Source organism: Heteronotia binoei, chromosome 21 (assembly GCF_032191835.1).
Source record: "Heteronotia binoei isolate CCM8104 ecotype False Entrance Well chromosome 21, APGP_CSIRO_Hbin_v1, whole genome shotgun sequence".
NCBI classification, from domain to species: domain Eukaryota; kingdom Metazoa; phylum Chordata; class Lepidosauria; order Squamata; family Gekkonidae; genus Heteronotia; species Heteronotia binoei.
Window position 1 is genome coordinate 113,767,879 of NC_083243.1, and position 22,024 is coordinate 113,789,902.

The 22,024-nt window shown below is 41.8% G+C and overlaps 1 protein-coding gene across 1 annotated transcript in view; it reads right to left on the reverse strand.

The window, feature by feature from the left end:
• Positions 1–439: 439 nt before the first annotated feature.
• The window catches only part of CD44 (CD44 molecule (Indian blood group)), a 145,588-nt gene continuing 124,003 nt past the window's right edge, over positions 440–22,024 (reverse strand). The window contains exons 17-20 of the mRNA XM_060262376.1: positions 21,642–21,803; positions 14,517–14,603; positions 11,866–11,944; positions 440–1,330 (exon numbers count right to left, since the gene is read on the reverse strand). Coding sequence (XP_060118359.1) covers positions 1,114–1,330; positions 11,866–11,944; positions 14,517–14,603; positions 21,642–21,803 — 545 coding nt within the window. The 3' untranslated portion in view covers positions 440–1,113. The remainder of the gene's footprint in view (positions 1,331–11,865; positions 11,945–14,516; positions 14,604–21,641; positions 21,804–22,024) is intronic.

The window sequence follows — 22,024 nt, forward strand, 5'->3', positions numbered from 1 at the left end:
ATTGTATAGACTGCACAAGAGAGCACTTGTTGTGTATATATGTTAATACACCTTTTGGCACTAGTTGCACGTGTCTGCCTGATTTTCTTTCCTGAAGCCCTGTGTCGGGCAAGTCATCTCCCTCACTCTGCTACTCCCGCTCCGACAGAACCCCCACTGGGACTTGGGGATTGGCAAGCCTAGGTTCTCGACTGGATTTAAATCATGCATTCAGTACAAAATAGTTGTTTTGAGAAACACACTTGTATAGTAGGAGTCGGAGGGGGTGGTCTTAGATTTAGATTTCATATCTGTTGCAAAGATATGCAGTACTACATAGGCAGTCCATATTGCCTGCATATTGAATGAAGATGACTAAATTGATTTATCATTCTAACAAATGCCACAGCTATGAACAACACAGTAAAGACAGAAAACTGAAAGATAACAGCACAAGTTATTTAGGTTACAGAGAATAAAATTTTATTTGCTATAAAATCAAATTTATTCTTTGTTGTCTTTCCGTCTTTTCCATTTAAAATATTATGGGATATCTGTGGAAGTTTTGGACAAATTTGTTTTTAAGGACACAATAACTGAAGCACATCATTTCTACATATCTATGAGTGAGACGAAACACATCTGACAGTCTTCAGGGCTAAGTGGCAATGCCAAGGAATTATGTTTCACTCTGACGTGTTGAATCCTCTGTGCAGCACTTTTTTGTAGCTCTCTAACATATATTGGGTAGGCAAGGACACACTTTGTACCTTAAATATCTTAATGGTGATGTTCTGCTGGTGAGGGAAAATGATGCATGTGTTCGTGTAAGGAATATTTCTCCTTATCAAAGTTACTATTGTTCCTTATGAAACAACAGACCATGATAAGCAGACCGGTGATAACAATGATATGCATGTCACCAATTAGGACTGGGCAAAATTATGCAATGTTGAGCAGAGCAAAATTTCATATTCATCTTGTACCTGACCATCAAAACAGAGAAAAAGAAAAAAATCTATGTTAATTATGCAAAAAAGACATCAGTAGCACATTGCATTTGTGAGTTCTAGTCCCAGTTCCATGAAAACTTTTATTTTGCAACTCTGGTTCAACTGGAGTAACATGGATTGCTTACACACCACTCTTCAAGTCCACTTCTTGTAGGTTGTTTGTTTCATCAATTTGCAGGAATTCATCGTGTGACTCTGTTTGGTCCTCTGGCTGCTCTTTGTGTACCAAGTGTACCATTTCATGAGATTTACTGGCTTCTCCATTCAGTCCACCCATGTTTTTGTTATCCACCACCCCTTTGCCATTGTTGATCACAAGCTTTTGTTTCTGTCCACATCTAAAGGAAAGAAGGAAAATAATGGAAAGTCAAAATACACTGTGGCATTCTGAAAAGAGTAGTAAATCCCACTGGATTTTTATTAGGGCTATTATCTTTAATTAAAGCTTGAGCTGATTAAATGTCAATTTTAATGGCTTAGGGAAATTTTTGAACAGAAGAACACTTATTTTTTCAGGATATTTTCTGTTTTAGTCCATTAGTGTAATGTAAAGAAAACTATTACTTCTGGGCACAATCTACCCCAAGTGAAGTATGTAAATCCCATTGATTTCATTGGGCAAGTTAAGCATGTACTTATCTGTCTCCCAGTCAAAGCAGTGAGACTCTAATTACAACAAGCTCATCAAAGAGCTGCTACATTTATCTTGCCCTTTCTTCAACTTTATAAAAAAAGTAGCTATATTGACATTTTAGTAACCTACCAATTTATTTTAATTAAATGAATAAATCAGCTAAAATTGTTTGGGATGTACTGAAAGCTCTAGAATTTCAGTTAAATACACATTTGTTTTCCTAATAATGTGTTTTGAAAAAAAATTCTGCTTGGTCATTAAAATAAGTTCCCTGCTGTTAAGACATTGCAGAATCAGCCATATACTTAATATGCTTAATGAAGGAAATGTCAAGATGACAGGATGGCTGCTACCAGATTTTTGCTGATGGAAACACATCCCCATCTCCATTTCATACAGCGGGAGTTAGACACAAAATTCAAGTGAGATGGGAGGGGGCTTCTGGAGAATCAGACCAGATCCTGTGTTCTCACCAAATTTGATTTGAGGGAAATTCAGGAGCAAAGTGCCAGTATGGCTAGTCTCAAGCCTTTCAACTTTACTCTTGTGAGAGACAAACAACACAGCACAGCATAATGAATATGTACTCATGATTTCTGGTAGTCCAGACAATGTCCAAATAACCTCTCACCAAAATATCACTAGTGTTACAAAAAAAATTGCTCTTCAAACTCCTCTTCTATTTCTCTAAAAGTTTGCCCTGAAATTTTATTTTAGAATTTAATAGAACCTCTGTCATCCTAGTAGGGTTGCCAAGTCCAATTAAAGAAAAATCTGGGGACTTTGGAAGCGGAGCCAGGAAACTTTGGGGGTGGAGCTAGGAACAAGGGTGTGACAAACATAATTGAACTCCAAGGGAGTTCTGGCCATCACATTTAAAGGGACAGCACACCTTTTTAAACGCCTTTCTTCCATAGGAAATAATTAAAGATAGGGGCACCATCTTTTGGGGCTCATAGAATTGGACCCTCTGGTCCAATCATTTTGAAACTTGGGGATTATTTTGGGGAGAGGCACTAGATGCTATACTAAAAATTTGGTGCCTCTACCTCAAAAAATAGCCCCCCCAGAGTCCCCAATACCCACGGATCAATTCCCTATGGGAATCGTTCTCCATAGGGAATAATAGAGTGCCTAGTAGACATTTTCCCCCCCACACACACACTTTCTAAAGGGGGGGAGGGCCTCCAAACCAGGGAATCCCCTGCCCCCTCCCTCTCACACACAAATACTTACTAGATCTTCTTCCTGCAGAACTCTACTTGCTGTGAAAACGAAAGCAAAAGAAAGGGAGGGGCCGTTCTCCATGGAAACTATTACTGACCCTTTCCAATGAAGCCCTTTCTGTTTCCTGTTTCCTGCGCAGCCTTAAAGGCACACATTTTACAAATGGATCAGGAGCTCTACAACTACATGATGCCTAAACGCATGTCTCCCCCCCCCCCCCCCCGCTTCCGGATTTTTGGAGAGCAGAGTAGGAGACTGCAAATTTGGGGGTCCCCTGCCAGGGCACAGGGGGGCGGGTTGGGAAGCCTACATCCTAGGTCTATTGAGGCCTACAGGTTTCAGGGAAGCCTGTATGAGAGTAGCTACAAGGCCTACATTTCCCAGGATCTGTTCTGTCCCTCGGCTTAGCCCAGCAGTTCCTTTGCCCCAAGAGCGACCTTCACTACAACCAGAGGTGGGGCACTATGGTTGCCAAGTCCAATTCAAGAAATATCTGGGGACTTTGGGGGTGGAGCCAGGAGCAAGGGTGTGACAAGCATAATTGAACTCCAAAGGGAGTTCCGGCTATCACATTTAAAGGGACCGCACACCTGTTAAATGCCTGCCTGCCATAAGAAATAATGGATAGAGGCACCTTCTTTTGAGGCTTATAAAATTGGACCTCCTGGTCCAATCTTTTTGAAACTTGGGGAGTATTTTGGGGAGAGGCACCGGATGCTATACAGAAAATTTGGTGCTTCTACCTCAAAAAACAGGCCCTTCCAGAGCCCCAGATACCTATGGATCAATTCTCCATTATTTCCTGTGGGAATAAGTCTCCATAGGGAATAATAGAGTTCCCAGCTGACATTTCCCTCCCCTCCCCCCACTTTCTGATGACCCTGAAATGGAGGGAGGGGCTCCAAACGGGGATTCTCTGCCCCCACCTGGGGATTAATAAAAAAAAAGGGAAAAGCACAGAGAAGGAAGGACTAAGAGGAAACTGTGCTTCTGTCATTCAAAATGCACCAGGCTAAATGCAATACTTCATACAATATACATTATACATGCAATACCAATGAGCTGCTTAATAATTATTTATGAACATATATAAGCATAACAAAATATGCACTACATATACTTAGTTGTGACCTGGTAAGTCCACAATGCATTTACATAAGCTACAAAGTCCACAATGTTTACTCAAGTAAGTATTAGGCTAGGTAACAAAGTAGGATGCTCCAGAAAGAAAACAAGGTGAAGTTGGGCACGTTTCCGGTAATAGGCATTTCGATGGTGTATCTTCGTCCACAACACAACTCTTCCGGAATCACAGAAACGTTATTCTATAAGTATGTGCATGTCAATTTCCAAGGCAATCACTTTCTAACGCAGCCATGTGCTGCAGTCTAGAATTTTTTAATCTGGAACCAGTGCTCTTATAAGCTAAGCATGAAGCTGCTAGTCAGTTACTCCCACACGGCACTATCATTTCCGATACGTCATCAAAACACGCCTATTAGCAGAAGCGTGTCCAACTTCAACTTGTTTTCTTTCTGGAGCATCCTATTTTATACCTTGCCTAATACTTACTTGTGTAAACATTGTGGACTTTGTAGCTTACGTGAATGCATTGTGGACTTACCAAATCACAACTATATATATGTATTGCATATTTTGTTATGCTTATGTATGTTCATAAAGAAGTATTATGTGTTGGTATGTTTGTGGAAGAGCACCTCATTTCGTTGCTCTCTTTTTGTGGAGAACAATGACAATAAATTTATCTATCTATCTATCTATCATCTATCTATCTATCTATCTATCTATCTATCTATCTATCTATCTATCTATCTATCTATCTATCTATCTATCTATCTAGCAGCTCATTGGCATTGCATGTATAATGTATATTGTATGAAGTATTGCATTTAGACTGGTGCATTTTGAATGACACAAGCACGGTTTCCTCTTAGTCCCACCTGGGGATTTGCAACCCTATGTTGCATCGGGGAGAAAAACAATAAAAGTTGAGACGAAGGGTTGTTGTCTCTGGAGAGGCTACAGTCATGAGAGTTCTCTCTGGAAAGCTGGGCTTGAAAGAAGGCTGTAGTCATGAGTGTTCTCTCATCCAAAGAGTGGTGAGTCATTTGGAATTAGAAGAAGGGAACATATAGTTAGTCGAGTCAGGGCTTTTATTTTTTTTGTAACACCTTTACTGTTTTTCCATGCTCACACTCGAAAAACTACAAGCCTCTTGTTTATTCTTGCGCATTTCCAATAAACTTATTGTTGTTATACTGCCTGGGTTTGCACGCCTCTTTGGTCACAGATAAAAAACGCTTGCTGAGGAGGACGGGGGTTGGGTGGGTGCTCTTAGCCCTCCCAGACAGACCCTTACCAGAGTGATGGCAATCAGTGGAAGGCTTTTTCTGGTCCCTGGCTTGTGACAACCTCTAATCCAGAACAAGCACCAACTGTTCTGCAGTAACCTGTTCTACTCTGATCCAGTGTTTTAATGAGTTTGGCCACCTACCTCATTACAGCTTTATATTTTGTACGTGAGTTCAAAATACATACACTTCATATCAGCTATGAATGCACACACAACTTTCCTGTCTCCTGGGTAAAATAGTCCCAGCTTCTGGACCTGCCTTTCAGGATAAGAAACTGCTTCCTGCTATTTGGATCAGGGCCTCCATTAGAAAAAAGCATATTAATCTAATGTAAGAATTGTGTTTCTTATTTTTTTCACAGCCAGTCATAACTCCACAAATATAAATCCTCTCTAGTCTGGGCCCTTTCTTTAACTGGATATGAAAGATGAACTCACCTCATCTACAAAAATATTTTACATTTTGTAAATCTTGATTTTTAAAACAAACATGGTAATGAAAGTATTTGAGGTCTAGAAGTTACAGCAGGCCTCAGGATATGCAGTTCAATATGAGAGCAATATGAAGCTATGAAACAAAGAACTGACACAAGCTGAACAGATCAAATTGTATGGCTCACATTTCTAATATCCTGTTATCTGATGACATTTCTAGCAGAGTGGTTAGGGCAAAAGAGTCAGCGGACAACAAATAAGAGCTCACAAAGGGTTAGGAATTCTACGATAAACACATCTGAAACCATGTAATTATACACTTTCTTCTTGAATGGATAAGATTGCGGGATAAAAATCCAAAAATTAAATTTAAAATTAAGAACATAACACAAGAACATAAGAGAAGCCATGTCAGATCAGGCCAATGGCCCATCCAGTCCAATACTGTGTGTCACACAGTGGCCAAGAAAAAAGGAGGTTCACAAGTGAGGCTAGAAGCCCTTCCACTTTGCCCCCCCAAAGCACCAAGAATACAGAGCATCACTGCCCCAGACAGTTCCAATAGTATGCTGCGACTAATAGCTACTGATGGACCTCTGCTCCATATTTTTATCCAAACCCCTCTTGAAGCTGGCTATGTTTATAGCCGCCGCCACCTCCTGTTGCAGTGAATTCCACATGTTAATCACCCTTTGGGTGAAGAAGTACTTCCTTTTATCCGTTTTAACCTGACTGCTCAGCAATTTCATTGAACGCCCATGAGTTCTTGTATTGTGAGAAAGGGAGAAAAGTACTTCTTTCTCTACTTTCTCCATCCCATGCATAATCTTGTAAACCTCTATCATGTCACCCCGCAGTCGACGTTTCTCCAAGCTAAAGAGCCCCAAGCATTTTAACCTTTATTCATAGGGAAATCAAATTTAATTAAGATGGAGGTGAAATTATGTGTATGATATACTGATTTAGAAGAGTGACGACCTATTCAACATTAGCTACTTCAGAACAATCTGAATGCAAATCTACCTTTTGGTGCATCACTAGACTCCAAATTACCCATGAACAGAGGGCCTGTATAGCTGATCTTAGTTCCTAAGGATGTCATGCATACACTCTGCTTTGTACTTCAGTTCTTCCCAAGTTACAAGGTAAGTTTTAAGTAGTGTGCATACTTTCATTCATCTGTATGTATTTTCAAGTGGCTCTAATTTTATTTATTTTTATCAAATTTATATCCCGCCCTCTTCTAACGGGCTCAGGGCAGCTCACAACAGTTAAAAACAAACAAAATTTTAAAACAAGATATACAGTAAAATCATTTCCATAAATTTTACAATCATTTCCGTAATCATTTCCAACAATCATTTCCATAAATTTTACAGTGAGATTGCCAGTGCTGTGGAATAATAGCCACCTCTCCTTAACCATTGAAAGCAAGTTTAAACAATTTGGTCTCACAGGCCCTGCAGAACTGTGGCAGGTCCCACAGGGACCTGATGTCCTTGGGGAGGGCATTCCACAGAGCAGGGGCTTTTACCAAGAACACTCTGGCTCTGGTGATGGCTTCTTTTGGTCCAGCGATCTTAAGAAGATTTTGGGACCCCGAACGTAGTGTTCTCTGAGGTACGTATGGGGATTAGCCACCAAGATGGACCAGCGATAACCCACCTAGTTGGCTTGTGACTTATCTTAACTGGGAATGCAGTGAGACTTCTGTGGAATAAATGGTTTAAGTTTTATTGCCCAACAGAGGCAGACTTACTCTGATGTAATAAAATATTGGTGGCAATTAAAAAAAAAAAAGATTTAGTGGCTAAAATGTTTTTGAAAAGGTTTTTTTTTAAAAAAATATTAGAAACATAGGAACACAGAGATGGAAAGAACCTCAAGGGACACCTAGACCAACTCCATGCACAATGCACAATGCAAGATATTCACAACTACCTTCCCCACACTCACCCAGATTCCCTGCTCTATGCTCAGAGGAAGGCAAAAATCTCCAGGATCCCTGGCCAATCTTGCCTGGAGGAAAATTCCTTCCTGGTCTCAAAGTGATAATGGAAATACCTTGGACATGTAAGAAAGGGCCACAAGAGTCAAGCACTGACTCATTCCTTCCTGCACTCCTCTCTTGATCTGCTTAAGTTCACATGATCAGCACTGCTGTCAGATAGCTATCTAATCTCTGCTTAAAGACCTCCAAAGAACTAGAGCCCACTACCTCATCACCAAGAGGATGCTGGGTATGGACATTACATGAATATTTATACTTGAGTGTTCTTATTTTGGATCACACAAAGTAACAGGAAGCCAAAGTGCACCTGATACCATCTTGCTTCCCAGCTGCCACCAAATGGGGTTTATAGGATGTATGGGTGGATGGGAGGTGACAGGCAAAAGAAGAGCCCATACTAAAATTTGGGAGAAAAAAGTATGGGTAGCAGTAAGTAAAAAGGCAATGGTCAGCCTGATTGTTCAAAATCCTGGTTCAGTCAGTAGTAGATTAGGCATAATTCTTACTCTCCTCCTTTAAAACTCTTATATGTGATTTGGTATGTGGTATTTAACTTCCTGAAATTCTATGAAAATATGTTTTTAATAAGAAAGCCATTGTTCATGATTTATAGCTTCCAGATTGGGCCATGTGAATGGAAATGGAATCTGTATTTGATCAGGGTTGGGTTTCGCTTGTCTGCTTCTTTGGTGACTAAAGATCAAAATTAGATGAAGAAGGAATCAGGCTACTTTGGAAAAGAAATTACAAAAGATCCCACAGTGATGTAAATTAGTAAACTGTAATGTCCACACACTAGCTTATTGAGCATCTAGTGAGGATAGGAGGGCAATGTGGTGGACGAAAATCCCCATAAACCATGCTTAGATAAACTATATGGCCACAGCTTTATTGATTACAGTAAAAAGGAGCATTGGCACAACATGGGGACAGATCTAAACATCGAGCAACCTGCCTGCTGCTTAGTAACACACACCCCAACCTGCCTGCCAAGGGAGAAAACCATGGAATGAGAAGACCCAAAATCCATGCAGGCAGCAGCCTCTGCATGGCCCCCTTGCCACCTGGTGGTGGAAGCCAGCCAGCAGCCCCAAGCTGGGCATGTGGCTTGAGTTGCTCCACCTCAAGACCCAATAAGGGAGTCCCCAAAACAGACAAGGCAAGCATACTAGAATGTCTTTCCCCCACAAAGGATTCATCCCAATGCCAAAGCACACCCAAGCTATGATGACGAAATAACACAACACAGTACATGATAAACATGATGAACAAACCAGAACAACCCATCACATTAAAACTGCAAAATGGAGGGAAGGGTGGAAAAAACTGAAGACCCGAAGAAAGGGCAAGCCAGTTGAAGAGCAGATTTTTAAAGGCACTCCTCATGCCCACTCCAGCCATGTTGGATTATGCATCAGACCAATCCATGCGGCTGACCTCACTCCCATAGCCTGTGGGCAGCACAAAGCTGCAAGCCATACTTCCATTGCTTTATCCACCTGCCAGACTGCAATGAGCATCTCCTGTTGAACTGGGGCCTTATTTAATTACGTTATAACAAATATGTTGGTCTAGCAATTATTCTGCAGGAAAGCACAGTTTGTGTGGCCAAATCAAACCATTAAAATCCTTTAAGAATATTCTGGGGTAAAATTCTTCAACATTTGCATTTGTGGTGGCAGAATACATACAGATGTGGCAAAATAATATTGTTCTTTTAGTACACTGTGACCTGATCATTACTGAACAGTGTTCCCAAAATACAGCCACTTGTCTTTAACAGTTTTCTTTCTGTACATAAAAAGCCCTGCTTGGGTCCTAAACCCTTCAAAGATCAGCCAGTTTTGGCACTGGTTAACTATATCACCTGCTTTTAAATTAGATGTTTTTTAACTGTTTTATTTATTGAATTCTTAATAATTTATGTTTTTATTTATTTATTCATTTGTTATTTGGGCTTCTAGGCCATCCTTCCCTGCATGCAGGGCTCAGGGCAGCTTACATCAAGATAAAGCACTAAAACAATATACAGTCTGAATCAATATAAAGTAGCATTAAAATACCAAATACTCATTAAAACAATTCAGATGGTGATCAATGAAATTTTGTAATCCGTCCTGAGCCTGTTCACAGGGAGGGCGGAGTAAAAATCTACCCAAACAAACAAACAAATAGATTTTCTATTGCTTTTCTGTCCCAGCCACTGTAACATATTGGGATAAAAAGTGTCTCATGAGGTTCTGCAAAAGAATATTGATCCAAGGAAGCACTGAAGTAGTCTTAAAGTTGTCTGTGCTTTAGTGCAAACTATGGGTTTCACTGGAGAACATTTATACCACTTACAGACAGACATTTATTTAGGGAGCAAAAGTAATACCAACAGCATTAGTGATTAATGATAGAATGAGAGATGTTTTCCCTTCACAATTCATGTACATTTTCTGACATTTTTGTTCAGTGTTTGGGTACTGAGAGACACTTCTGCTTCCATAAACATGGATTTTCTTGCTGAGAATTAGAATTTAGAATTGGGCTGGCAGCTAAGGAACATACTCCAAATACATTTTGTGGGCCTTTGACACTGTTCTGGAATAAATGGGATGCAGATTGTGGCCAGAGTAGTCATTCTCAGTCCACCTTCAGTGAAATAAACCTGGACAAATAACTACAGTCAGACTTACAGATGACCATTTTGTAGGTAGAATTGCCACATTCTGATTCACATGGCCAAGAATTCAGTGACCATTTAGAATACTGGTGAATGGTGAAAAACTTCACTGCTGAGATTATCCACCCTGTAGAATAATTCTTCCCTTCAGAGTTGCTGAATTACTACTGCAGAAATGAGACTGAATTTGCTGAAAGCACAAGTGTTGTCAATATGGGGCAATGAAGGCTATACCTATCCACTATTTGTGTAAATGGCCATGGGAATAAGGAATAAGAATAGTACCACCATGTCATCCAAGCAAAGGAAATATATATAAATCTGTCAAATACATCTCACTTCTCCTTCCTCTCCTCTCCAATGCCCAGGGGTGGAATTCTAGCAGGAGCTTCTTTGCATATTAGGCCACACAGCCCTGATGTAGCCAATCCTCCAAGGCTCTTTTTTGTAAGCTCTTGGAAGACTGGCTACATCAGGGCTGTGTGGCCTAACATGCAAAGGAGCTCCTGCTAGAATTCCATCCCTGCCAATTCCTATCTCTTTTATGTCCTGCCTATTTTAGATTGTAAGCCTGAGGGCAGGGCATGGATCTTTAGTTATGTAACATCAAAACAAAACCTGTGATCTTAAAGCACTATTGAACAACCACTACTACTGGTACAATTGAATGAAGACATTCTCCCAGAATATGAATTCCAACAATGTAATAAAGTAATATGTTTTAACAATGTGATAAAGTGTACAATAACAGAACGTTATTTCAGAACAATAACAGAACATGTTTCAGAACAATTTTCTTCTTCATCAGGGATAATTCTACTCGACCTCACATGACTCAGTTTCACTCAGAGTAAGCCATATATGCTAAAGAGACTTCAGTTCATAATACATCTGACATCACCTCTTCCATGGTCACAGACTGAATTTTCTCTTCACTATGAAATGTTCCTTGGTGAGTCTTCAGTTCAAAGTACAACAGGCAATATCTCTTCAATGAACACAGACTGAATCTAGCCTCTACATTGCTGGAATTCATATTATTCTGGGAGACTGTCTTCACTCAATTGTACCAATTGAATAACAGTGCTTATTCAATAGTGCTTTATGACCACAGGTTTTGCTTTGATATTACTGATTTTTTTACTGTGATTATCCTCTGTTGTTTTTGGCATTCTGTAGTGATGTAAGCCACTTTAGAAAAGGAAGTAGGAAAATCAGGATATCAGTGCAATAAATAAATATGCAGGAAATGAAGGCCACCTATTACATTTCCCATATCTGGCTATTATCTACCCTGGATAGATAAGTGTAGAGTTGGATTGGAGGGGAAGAATAGTTTTACATGCATGAATAAGTTCAAGAGCAGACATCAGTTTTATCACTTGTGTCGCTTTCAGCATGTTCTGATAAGTTTTTGTTGTTGTGGATGTCATTACTCTGCATTCTTCTAAAGTCACCATGAAAATCTGTTTAGAATCATGTTCTGGAACCAAGAAATTGAAAACTACAAAAAAGGTTAGTTACCTTCTCCGGCTGTTCACAGCAATGCAAACGCCAAGTATCAATGCCAGGGCCAAAAGAGAAGCAACTACAATCAGCCAATCTGTGAATGGAAGTAGAAGAAAGTTATGGAAGCTTTTGTTTTGTTTGACATCAACTAGTGATTTGGTATAATATTTCATTTTACTTTATGGAGGGTTTGTGGCTTGGTGAAAGAGCCTTTCCTTTGCATGCAGAAGGTCCCAGGCTCAATTTCCAGCATCTCCAGTTATAAGGAGCAGGCAGAAGGTGATATGAAAGACCTCTGCCTGAGACCGTGGAAAGCTGCTGCCAGTCTGAGTGCACAGTACTGACCTTGATAGACCAATAGTCTGATTCAGTATAAGACAGCTTCATATATGTTCATGTATACTTCCAAACAATATGTGGTTATCCCTGATTATTATTTTTGTTTGTTGTATACAGGGTTCCCAAATCCCCCGCCTGGGCAGGGGACCCCCGATTTGGAGCCTCCTCCCCCCGCTCCCCAAATATCTGGAAAGTGGGGGGGGGGGAATGGCGGCCCTTCCCACCTGCCCGAGCCAAGCCGAGGGCAAGCAGGCCTCTGGCTGGGTTCTGGCTGCCGACCGAGGTCTCGCGCCGCGCCGGCGGGGTGGGCTGGAGCTGAGCGCTCCCTCTCGGAGTCCTTTTCTCTTGGGTGGCGGCCGCGCAGCTTCCTTCCCACCTCAGCCCGGCTGGCTGGGGGCTCTTCCGCGCCCTGGTGGTGGAGCGCCGGTTGTCCCCAGAGGGAGGGAGGGAAGCTGGCGCGGCTGCAGCGGCGTCTTGCTCACGAGGAGGGTGACGGGGCGAAGGGAAGCGGCTGCCTTGCTTGCAGCCTTCCTTGCTCCGGAGGAGCCCCGACGCCAGGCGAGGAGCTGCGGGCGCCGCCATGGCCGAAATCGGCATCGACCAGTCCAAGCTGCCCGGCGTCAAGGAGGGTAAGGCGGCGGGGCTCCCACCAGGCGGGCCCTGCACTGCTGCCCTTGCCCCATTGCCCTCTCCGCCCTGCCCTGCCTGCGCACGGCCCCGAGGAGAAGGAGGCGGGCAGCCCCAGCGCCACTGACCGCAGTCTGGCCAGCCCTCCAGCAAGTGCCTGCCTTTCCGGGGAGCCCGCAGGCAAAGCACCCCGGCCTCCCTCCTTTCCTTCCGGGCCTGGGAGACACCCTCCCCGCAGCCAGGGGCCCGCTCGGGAGGGCTACCTTTCTCCAAGTGGGGCCTGGAGAGCTCCCGGAATGGCCACGAAGCTCCTGGCTGCAGGGAGCCCCGCCCCCACTGGGAAAAGACGGCAGCTTTAGAGGAGGGTGGGCGCCCTCGAGGGCATGGCTTGCATTCCCCCCCCCCCCGGTCTGTGTCCTTAACAAGCTCTGCCTCCAAAGCTTCAGGGGTTTCCCGACATGGAGCTGGCAACCCAGTGCCTCCCCAAGTAAGTCCCACTTAGTAAACTGAGCTAGGGCCATGCGATAAGGCTGCAATGTTCTGTGTGTTTTCTTAGGTTTCGTGGTGTTTGGTGTTCCAGCGGGTACTCTCTCTCTACCTACAGAGGTTCCATTTGCCCATGTCAACTCACAGCTACTGATGGCCCTCTCTTCCACAGCCTCTGTTATCTTGGCCCCGCTGGTGGACCTAGGGTTGCCAATCCCCAGGGTCGTCAGAAAGCAGGGGGGAGGGGAGGGAAATGTCTACTAGGCACTCTATTATTCCCTATGGAGAACGATTCCCATAGGGAATAATAGGGAATTGATCCGTGGGTATTGGGGGCTCTGGGGGGGGCTATTTTTTGAGGTAGAGGCACCAGATTTTTAGTATGGCATCTAGTGCCTCTCCCCAAAATATACCCCAAGTTTCAAAACAATTGGACCAGAAGGTCCAATTCTATGAGCCCCAAAAGATGGTGCCCCTATCCTTAATTATTTCCTATGGAAGAAAGGCATTTAAAAAGGCGTGCTGTCCCTTTAAATGTGATGGCCAGAACTCCCTTGGAGTTCAATTATACTTGTCACATCCTTGTTCCTGGCTCCACCCCAATGTCTCCTGGCTCCACCCCAATGTCTCCTGGCTCCACCCCCAAAGTCTCCTGGCTCCGCCCCCAAAGTCCCCAGATTTTTCTTTAATTGGACTTGGCAACCCTAGTTGTATAAAAAACTAGTATCTCCTTTTGGTTCACAGACAGGCCCATTTTATTTTGCCGTACAATTGTGTACAAAGGAATATAAATGCACAGACTGTCTCCACGAGCACCTTCTCTCATATGAACACCACTTGGCCAATGAAGTTGTGCTCCATTAAAATCAGCCAGTGAGGCTGTGCTTCAGCATTGTTTTTTCCTTCCTTTCCTTCTAACAAAAGTAAGGCCTTTTCAATTTTGGATCTGCAGCTCTGGAATGGTTTGTTTTTTTTTTAACTTCATTAAAAAAAACCTAAAAACTTTTGCATTCCACCAGGACTTTCAAAATTAATGAGATATCAAATGACTGTTGTTATTCTGAGTTTATTCTACATAGTTTGCTATTTTATTTTGAAAAATAACATACATAATTGTCTGTGACACTGACATTTTTAAAAAGCAGTAAAAAAATACTGAAAAGTCTATTTTAAAATTCAGTTTTGAGATAAAATGCAAAAGTACAGGAACTAACCTGGAATGTGAGCAACTCGAGTCTGCGTTTTTGGTGTTGAATCTCCCTGCTGTGATCCTCTATCTTCAGGCAGATCAGGGGCCAGACCTAGATGAAAAATGTGTATTACTCTCATCCCAAACTTTACATTTGTGTAGTGTCAATCTATACTGTTCCTTTTCCCCACCACACAGTAAAAGACACTTAAGAGAAATCCAGAAGTTCAATTTATGGCATTCTGTGACTACAGTCCCCCAACATGTAGATTTGAAAATACACCAGAATCTATATTAGTCATACCTTGTACGAAATGGACTGCACTGATAGGATAACATCTAAGGGGTGAAAGGGCATCACTGAAAGGCAGTGAATATCACAGAGGCTGGTACAGAGCAATGATGTTTGGCAAAGAAGCTAGACTGCTCACTGGAGATGTGCACAGTGACCAGATCACTGCATTAATCATCTTCCCAACTCCTTCATTGCTACATAGCAGTGATCTCTAAAACTTATTCATCCCTCACTTCTTTCTTCAGCAGTTACAGCCTGGAAGTCCAGTCCACTACTCACACACAAGGTCCTGCAGCGTTGTATCTTGTCCCCCATGCTATTTAACATCTACACCAAACTGCTTGGAGAGACTGTATAGGGATTTAGAATGGTGTTACAAATATGCAGGTGACACCTACCTAGGGGTGTAGCCAGGATTTTTGATGTTGGTGGATATATTAAAAAGTCAGGACATGCCTACCGTGGCCACTTCTTGCCTTTCCTACCTCTCAGCCAAGCAGGAGGGGAGAGGTGGGACCTCTCCGGGCTAGGTCATCATGTTTTCTCAGCCAGCTTTGAAGCCAGCTGCAAGAGCACAAAGACCCACCACTGACACCACTTCTCACCTGCCCGTCTTGCTTGCCCAACCAGGACGAGAGGACAAGAGGCGGCCTCTCCCTTGGCTGGATCTTCCTGCTTTTGCAGATGACTTTGAAGCTGGCTGAGAGAAGTACAAAGACCTGCCGCCTCTTGCCTGCCCATCCTGCTCACCTGAGCAGAAGGGGAGAGAGGTGGGACTGGCAGGCTAGGTCTTCCTGCTTTTGTAGGTGGCTTCAAAACTTGCTGTGAGAATACAAAGACCTGCCACCTCTCACCCACATGTCCTGCTTGGCCAAGCAGGAGGGGAGAAAGACGTGGGGCTGGTATGCTGGGTCTTCTTATTTTTGTAGCCAGCTTTGAAGCCCACTGTGTGAGCATGAAGACCCACCACCTCTTGCTTGTCCATCCTGCTCAGCCAATCAGGAGGTGGGCAAGAGTTGATCTCCCTAGGCCGGGTCTTCCTGCTTTTGCAGTCAGCTTTGAAGTTAGCCACAAGAGCATGAAGACCCATCACTGTCGCCTCTCACGCTCCCTTCCTGCTCTGTCAGGCCATGGGGCTTGAATCAGGGGGTAACGAGGCCTCATTAGGAAGTTGGGGGCAAGGCCCCCAGAGGCCTCTTGTAGCTACAAGCATGCACTCAGCTCTATTTCTCCTTTACAGCTAAGCCAGCTGAGTCTATGGAAGTCCTGAATAGGTGCCAAGAGAAGATAAAGGGATGGATGAGGGCCAGTAAACTAAAGTTTAATCCAGACAAGACTAAAGTACTGTTAGTCAATGGAGTCGTTGCTTGGGGACTGCAGAGTCAGCCCACCCTGGAGAGGCTGTGGATTAGTGGCAGAGAATCTACTTGGCATGAGGAAGGTCCCACGTTCAATCCCTGTTATCTCCAGATGAAAGATCTGGCAGTAGGTCATGTGAAAAACCCTGAGACCCTGCAGAGCTACTGCTGATCTGAGTAGACAATACTGACTTTGATGGACTGATGGTTTAAGTCAGTATAAGGCAGTTTCATGTGTGTTCATGAGTTGCACTTTTCCTGAAGGAGCAGGTTTGTAGTTTGGGATCCTGTGGGTACAGGATCCTGGCCTATAGTTGGAGGCTATATTTGTGGCACACAGCACCTTTTATCAGCTTCAGCAGGTTTGCCAGCTATAGATATTCCTCAAAGAGCATGATCTGGCCATAGTAATTCATACTCTGATCACATCCAAGTTATAAAGCTGTAGTGCATTCTATGTGGTTTAAAAATGGTTTGGAAACTTCAGTTGGTCTAAAATGTGGCAGCCAGGGTATTGTAAGGTTATTGTTTACAGGGGTCTTATGCAGTGGTTACCTACCTGGTTCCAGGCACAATTCAAAGTGTTTTTTGTTATACCTTTATGGCTCTAAATAGCTTGGGACTAGAGTACCTGAAACACTGGTCCTCCTATACTATTCAGCCCATCAATTTAAGATCTGCCTCTCAAGTCCTGTTCTCTGTGCCCCTGTCTTCATTTTCTACAGTGGGATCTCACTTTGAAACTCTCCCTCCCTTGAGGCTTGCCTGGTCCCCACTAACTACATTGCAGTTAATGCAGCCCCCACTCTAGTTTCTTTTATGTGCTATGCCAGGCTACAATGCAGCTTTTAATTAGGGGTTTTATCTTACCAGTTTTTTAATGGTCTGCTTCTGTTTTGTGGATAGGTTTTATGCTGCTTATGTCCAAAGGCTTGTGTTTTAATGTCCTGCTTTTATATTGTAGCGGTTTTAATTGTAAGCTGCCTCAAGCAGGACTCTGAAGAGGCAGCATAGGAACTATCCTAAATAAGTAAACAATAAGCAGTAAATAAATTGTGTGTCTGGCTACTGTTGATGTGGAAAGAAGACTTCCTGAGTGCATAATGAAAACTTATGGAGAGTCTTGGTTGCTGTGCCATGGGCTTCTGCTTTAGCATAAGCCTTGTTTTTGGTCTTGATCCCATGATTTTGCTGGCATTGCGTGAAAATTAAGATATTTTAATCTATCGGGACTGATATACTGCAAGGGGATGTTTATTTTGAAGCTGAGCCACCAGGGTGGATAATTCATTTCCAGTCCACAATAAATAAATGTATTATTGTATTTTGTAAAGTTTTTGGGTGCTATGGTGTAAGCAAAGAATTAATCAGAAGCCTTTGTTCTGAATCCTTCAAGGGCTGTGTCAATCTGCATTTGTTCAGATGAGTCTGAATTGAAAAAACAAGTCGAATACAAGTTCAATAAAAATTACTGACCCAAATACAAAATACATTTTGCAGTTAATGAAGCCCCCTAATTACAAATACAACAATTCAAGCTACACTTGCTTTAAGTTAACATCAAATTTTGTTTTAGGATCAATCAATGAACCCCAATCAAAATATAAGAATATATTATTCATTATTTAAAATTAAATATACTCAGTTTGGAGTACAACACTACAGAGTGGTTTCTTCAGGATTCTCTCACATGAATGCCTAGATGTCAGTGTATGTTCAGACACAGTCTGCTATCTGCAGATCTCCACTGCTAAATCAAAATGGGCCAAGCCTGTCCATCACATGCAGGGCAATCAATTTATGACTGCAAAGTCTAGAGCGAGAGCACTCAGACGGAATAGAAGATTTGGAAATAGTTTACGTGGCAAAATATGATATATAGTACTTTAGAAAAACAGCAATCTCTGCCTTATTCTTGCATTGTATGTTCACATTAAGCTAATGAAGGCAGCCCATAGTTCTTTGAATTGTAAGTATAATCAATGCTGATCTGTTTATTTTTATGCTCACATATCACTGGGTACTGTGTAATGCTACATATCTAACTATTCTGCACTAAAATAAACTGTATTTAAAAGCCTCTTGTATAGACCCCTGAGTGTAGTATGTGAAGGCAAATTTGGTTCAAGAACTTGGAATTCTGAACAGAACAAAAAAAGGATTTGAACAAGAAACAGCCATTAATGTGGTACAGGTCACAGGCACCAGGACTGCCATTTTCAAAGAGGCTTTCTGGATATTTCATAACATCTCCAGAACGTCTGAGATTATTCTTTAGCATCCATTCCATGATACTTTAGTAGTAAAGCCTAAAAAGCCACTTCCTTTCTATAACAGTTCTGCTGAATGCTCTGAAACCACTCCTAAATTCACACTCAATTTCTGTCCCCACTTGAAACCTGACATCAGTTGCCTGCAATCTAGGCAATACACATAGAACAACATGAAAACATGCATCCAGGATGTAGATGGGGATGTACATCCAATGCATATCTACCCTTTAACACCTACAGAGAATTACTTATACATAGGAATGTCACTTGCAAGACTTGGACATTTTAAAGGTAAAGGTAGTCCCCTGTGCAAGCACCAGTCATTTCTGACTCTGGGGTGATGTCGCATCATGACATTTTGACAGCAGACTTTGTACGGGGTGGTTTGCTGTTGCCTTCCTCAGTCATCTACACTTCCCCCCCAGCAACCTGGGTACTCATTTTACCGACCTTGGAAGGATGGAAGGCTGAGTCAATCTTGAGCCGGCTACCTGAACCCAACTTCCATCAGGATCCAACTTAGGTCATGAGCAGAGAGCTCAGACTGCAGTACTGCAGCTTTACCACTCTGCATCACGGGGCTCCCTTTGGACATTTTACATGTCCCATTGACTGTCAACTGTAACTTTGTTATCCATAATTATTTAGATGCTGGCTCAGTTGTAGGCAATGACAGACTGCTCTGTGCTTTGAAAGCTCCAGCTTAAGTGGTAAGTCTGTTTCATCAGCTGAGTCTTGGAAAACTTTTGTGTATTCTCATTTACATACTAAATATTTAGGCCAAAGCAACAGTTTCATAATACATATGTATATAAGAGGCTAGCAAATGCCTTAGATCAGGGGTGGCCGATGATAGCTTTCCAGATGTTTTTTGCCTACAACTCCCATCAGCCCCAGCCATTGGCCATGCTGGCTGGGGATGATGGGAGTTGTAGCAAAAAAACATCTGGAGAGCTACCCTGCTTTAGATGATATATATAAAATGAAAAACATTAGAAGATGAATGTTGTTGCATACTATCCTGTGTGCAAGGACATTTGTATAATGATATGTTAATTTTGTACTCATTTAAAAAGAATCTCCTAAGGTAAGGGGGGGAAAATCAGTAACTTCTGAAAAGCTGGGGGGGAGGAGAGAGAAAGAACAGTTCAAAAATGACTGCATACCTCCTACACAAAAACATTCAGTAAATATCCTTCCAGCCATGAATAGATACTGGATAGACATATTTTGAGATCATCTTTTAAAATTTACTAGTTTCCAGATGTTGGTTTGGCCCCTTCTTGCACATACAGAAATCTAGGCAGAATCCTGCTCATATTTCCCTAGTATTTTTATACATGGAAAGAGAGTAGAATTGGATAGCATTTCTGGAATTTCTCTTGCTGGCAGCAGAAGGAAATAGATGTTGGTCAGAACTACTCTCTATTTTAGGAAAAACTCCACATATCACATCATGCTGTGTGTCATTTACAAGATGTTCTTCTTCAATGCTCCATGCAAGTATGATTCAGTAATTCTGACCATCTCTACCAATATTTGCACTCTATAACATCCACCAGAAGTATTTGAGCCCAAAGTGTATGTCAGTAACAAACAAGAGAAATGTATAATATCCCAAACTGGTATCATTACAGAAATTATAGATGCTGAAGTTGTCTAGTGATAGCCAAAAGCAAACTGGTCTATGCACATATACACATGCAATCACCTAGCCATATCACTATCTACAGGCACTCTTAAAAATCATGGAGCCAACATCATGAAAACCCTATTAATGTTTTTAATACTTCATTTATATGTTTCTGAAGATAAGACATGAATGGAAACATAAATGCAGAATGATCCAAAATAAACACGATAGCTTGGATACTTCCTTAAAATTTCCTTGAGTGCAAGAAAGGTGGGCAATTTTTGCCAGTTCCTTCCTCCTGTGATAGCCCAATAACCCCAAATGTTATTTCTAGGGGATGCCCTTTTATCTGCAGTCATTTTTGGAAGCATCCAACCAATTTAACCTGTTTATGAAGTATGATCACCTCATACATACTGAAACATGCGAGACAGAGTAAATGGCTTAAAAAGACAAACTTTTGCATCACAGATAACACTGATCACATGCCATTATTCAGAATTGATCTAGAAAATGTTCATTTGTTTATATCAAGCAAGAATTTTTGAAATATGCGGATATACCAGGAACATTTGAAAATGGTCAACTGAATAGTGACTTGGGTTAATCTTCTTAGGGCAAGTTCATCCATATCGTACTCCTGTTGAACACCCAACACAGATGGCCCTACATAATTGCATCAATCATATATAGACAGGTATGCACAGACCTCTTATTCACATGCTTCTACTTCTTCCACACAACTAGAGTAAATATCTTCTGAGTACGAAATAATTGCACAGATGTTTATAAGACTAAAAAACACTAAGCTAGAACATTTATATGCATAATTCCAAAATCTTAAGTTTAAAGACATTTTTGTGCCATACTTTGGTAATTACTGAAGTTGATTGTATGTCCTCATGAAGTCAACATGAGATAACTTTAATTCCTGATTTTCTCCAGAAAGGGATTCCTGTAGACTGCCCAAAGTTACCACATCTTGAAATCTGCTTTAGTCAAAAGTGCCTATCAGGCCCTATATGTTTGTATATTTCAATTCAAGAGGAATATAAGAGTTAGTGTGATGTTATATTTTGGGTGTGGAGATGGGTTCAAATCAGAGCCATGGATTCACAGCATAACTCTGAGTAAGAGGACACATACTGATTCCTCACTAGCAGTCATTCTGCCCCAGACTTCTGCTTTCCTCGAAGCAAGTGACCAATTCCCCACCAGTCACTATGTGGCTGCATTTTGACTTGTGGCTCTCTCCAATTTCCCTTGCAGCTTCTAGATCTCTAAAAAAACAAGACCAAGTCACTGCAGGGGAAACTGGAGGGAGCTACAATTCAAAATGAAACCAAACTGCAACTAGTGGAAAATCAGTCGCTTGCTCTGAGGAAAGCAGAAGCCTGCGAGTGGAGCAACTGCTAGTGAGGAATTGGTATCAGTCTGTTAATATATCAAATGGAAATAACCATTGCATACATCACACAGTACCTTGGGAATGCACAAAAATTTTTACACACTTAAAATAGACACAGAAGTTAATAATAAAATATTCTTATTTAATATAAAACTTCCACCACCATTAAACACTACCGGATACCTGTATGATAAGTATTATTTTTGCGATTTGTCCCTGTCCGAGGAACAATTCCAGGAGGCAAAACACCCTTTGTGGAATTTGTAGAATACTTGTCTTCGCTATCATGCTTCACTGGTCCTGGGGTTGAATCTTCATCTTTGGTCCCATCATGGGAGACCACATCTATGCCAACAGTAAAGTAACTGAGAATGTAAACATTTTTCAAAACTATTAACTGTATTTCACTCTAATTTACTGAGCTTATTCTCTCTGCAAGAATGCCCTTATCCAAAAAAACAGACTGAACTGTATTTTTATAACCAGCTTCTGGCATGGGATTTGCTACAATTTGGGAATTTTATAAAACACAAATCTAGTTAACTTGGGCATTGATTTCTCTGTGC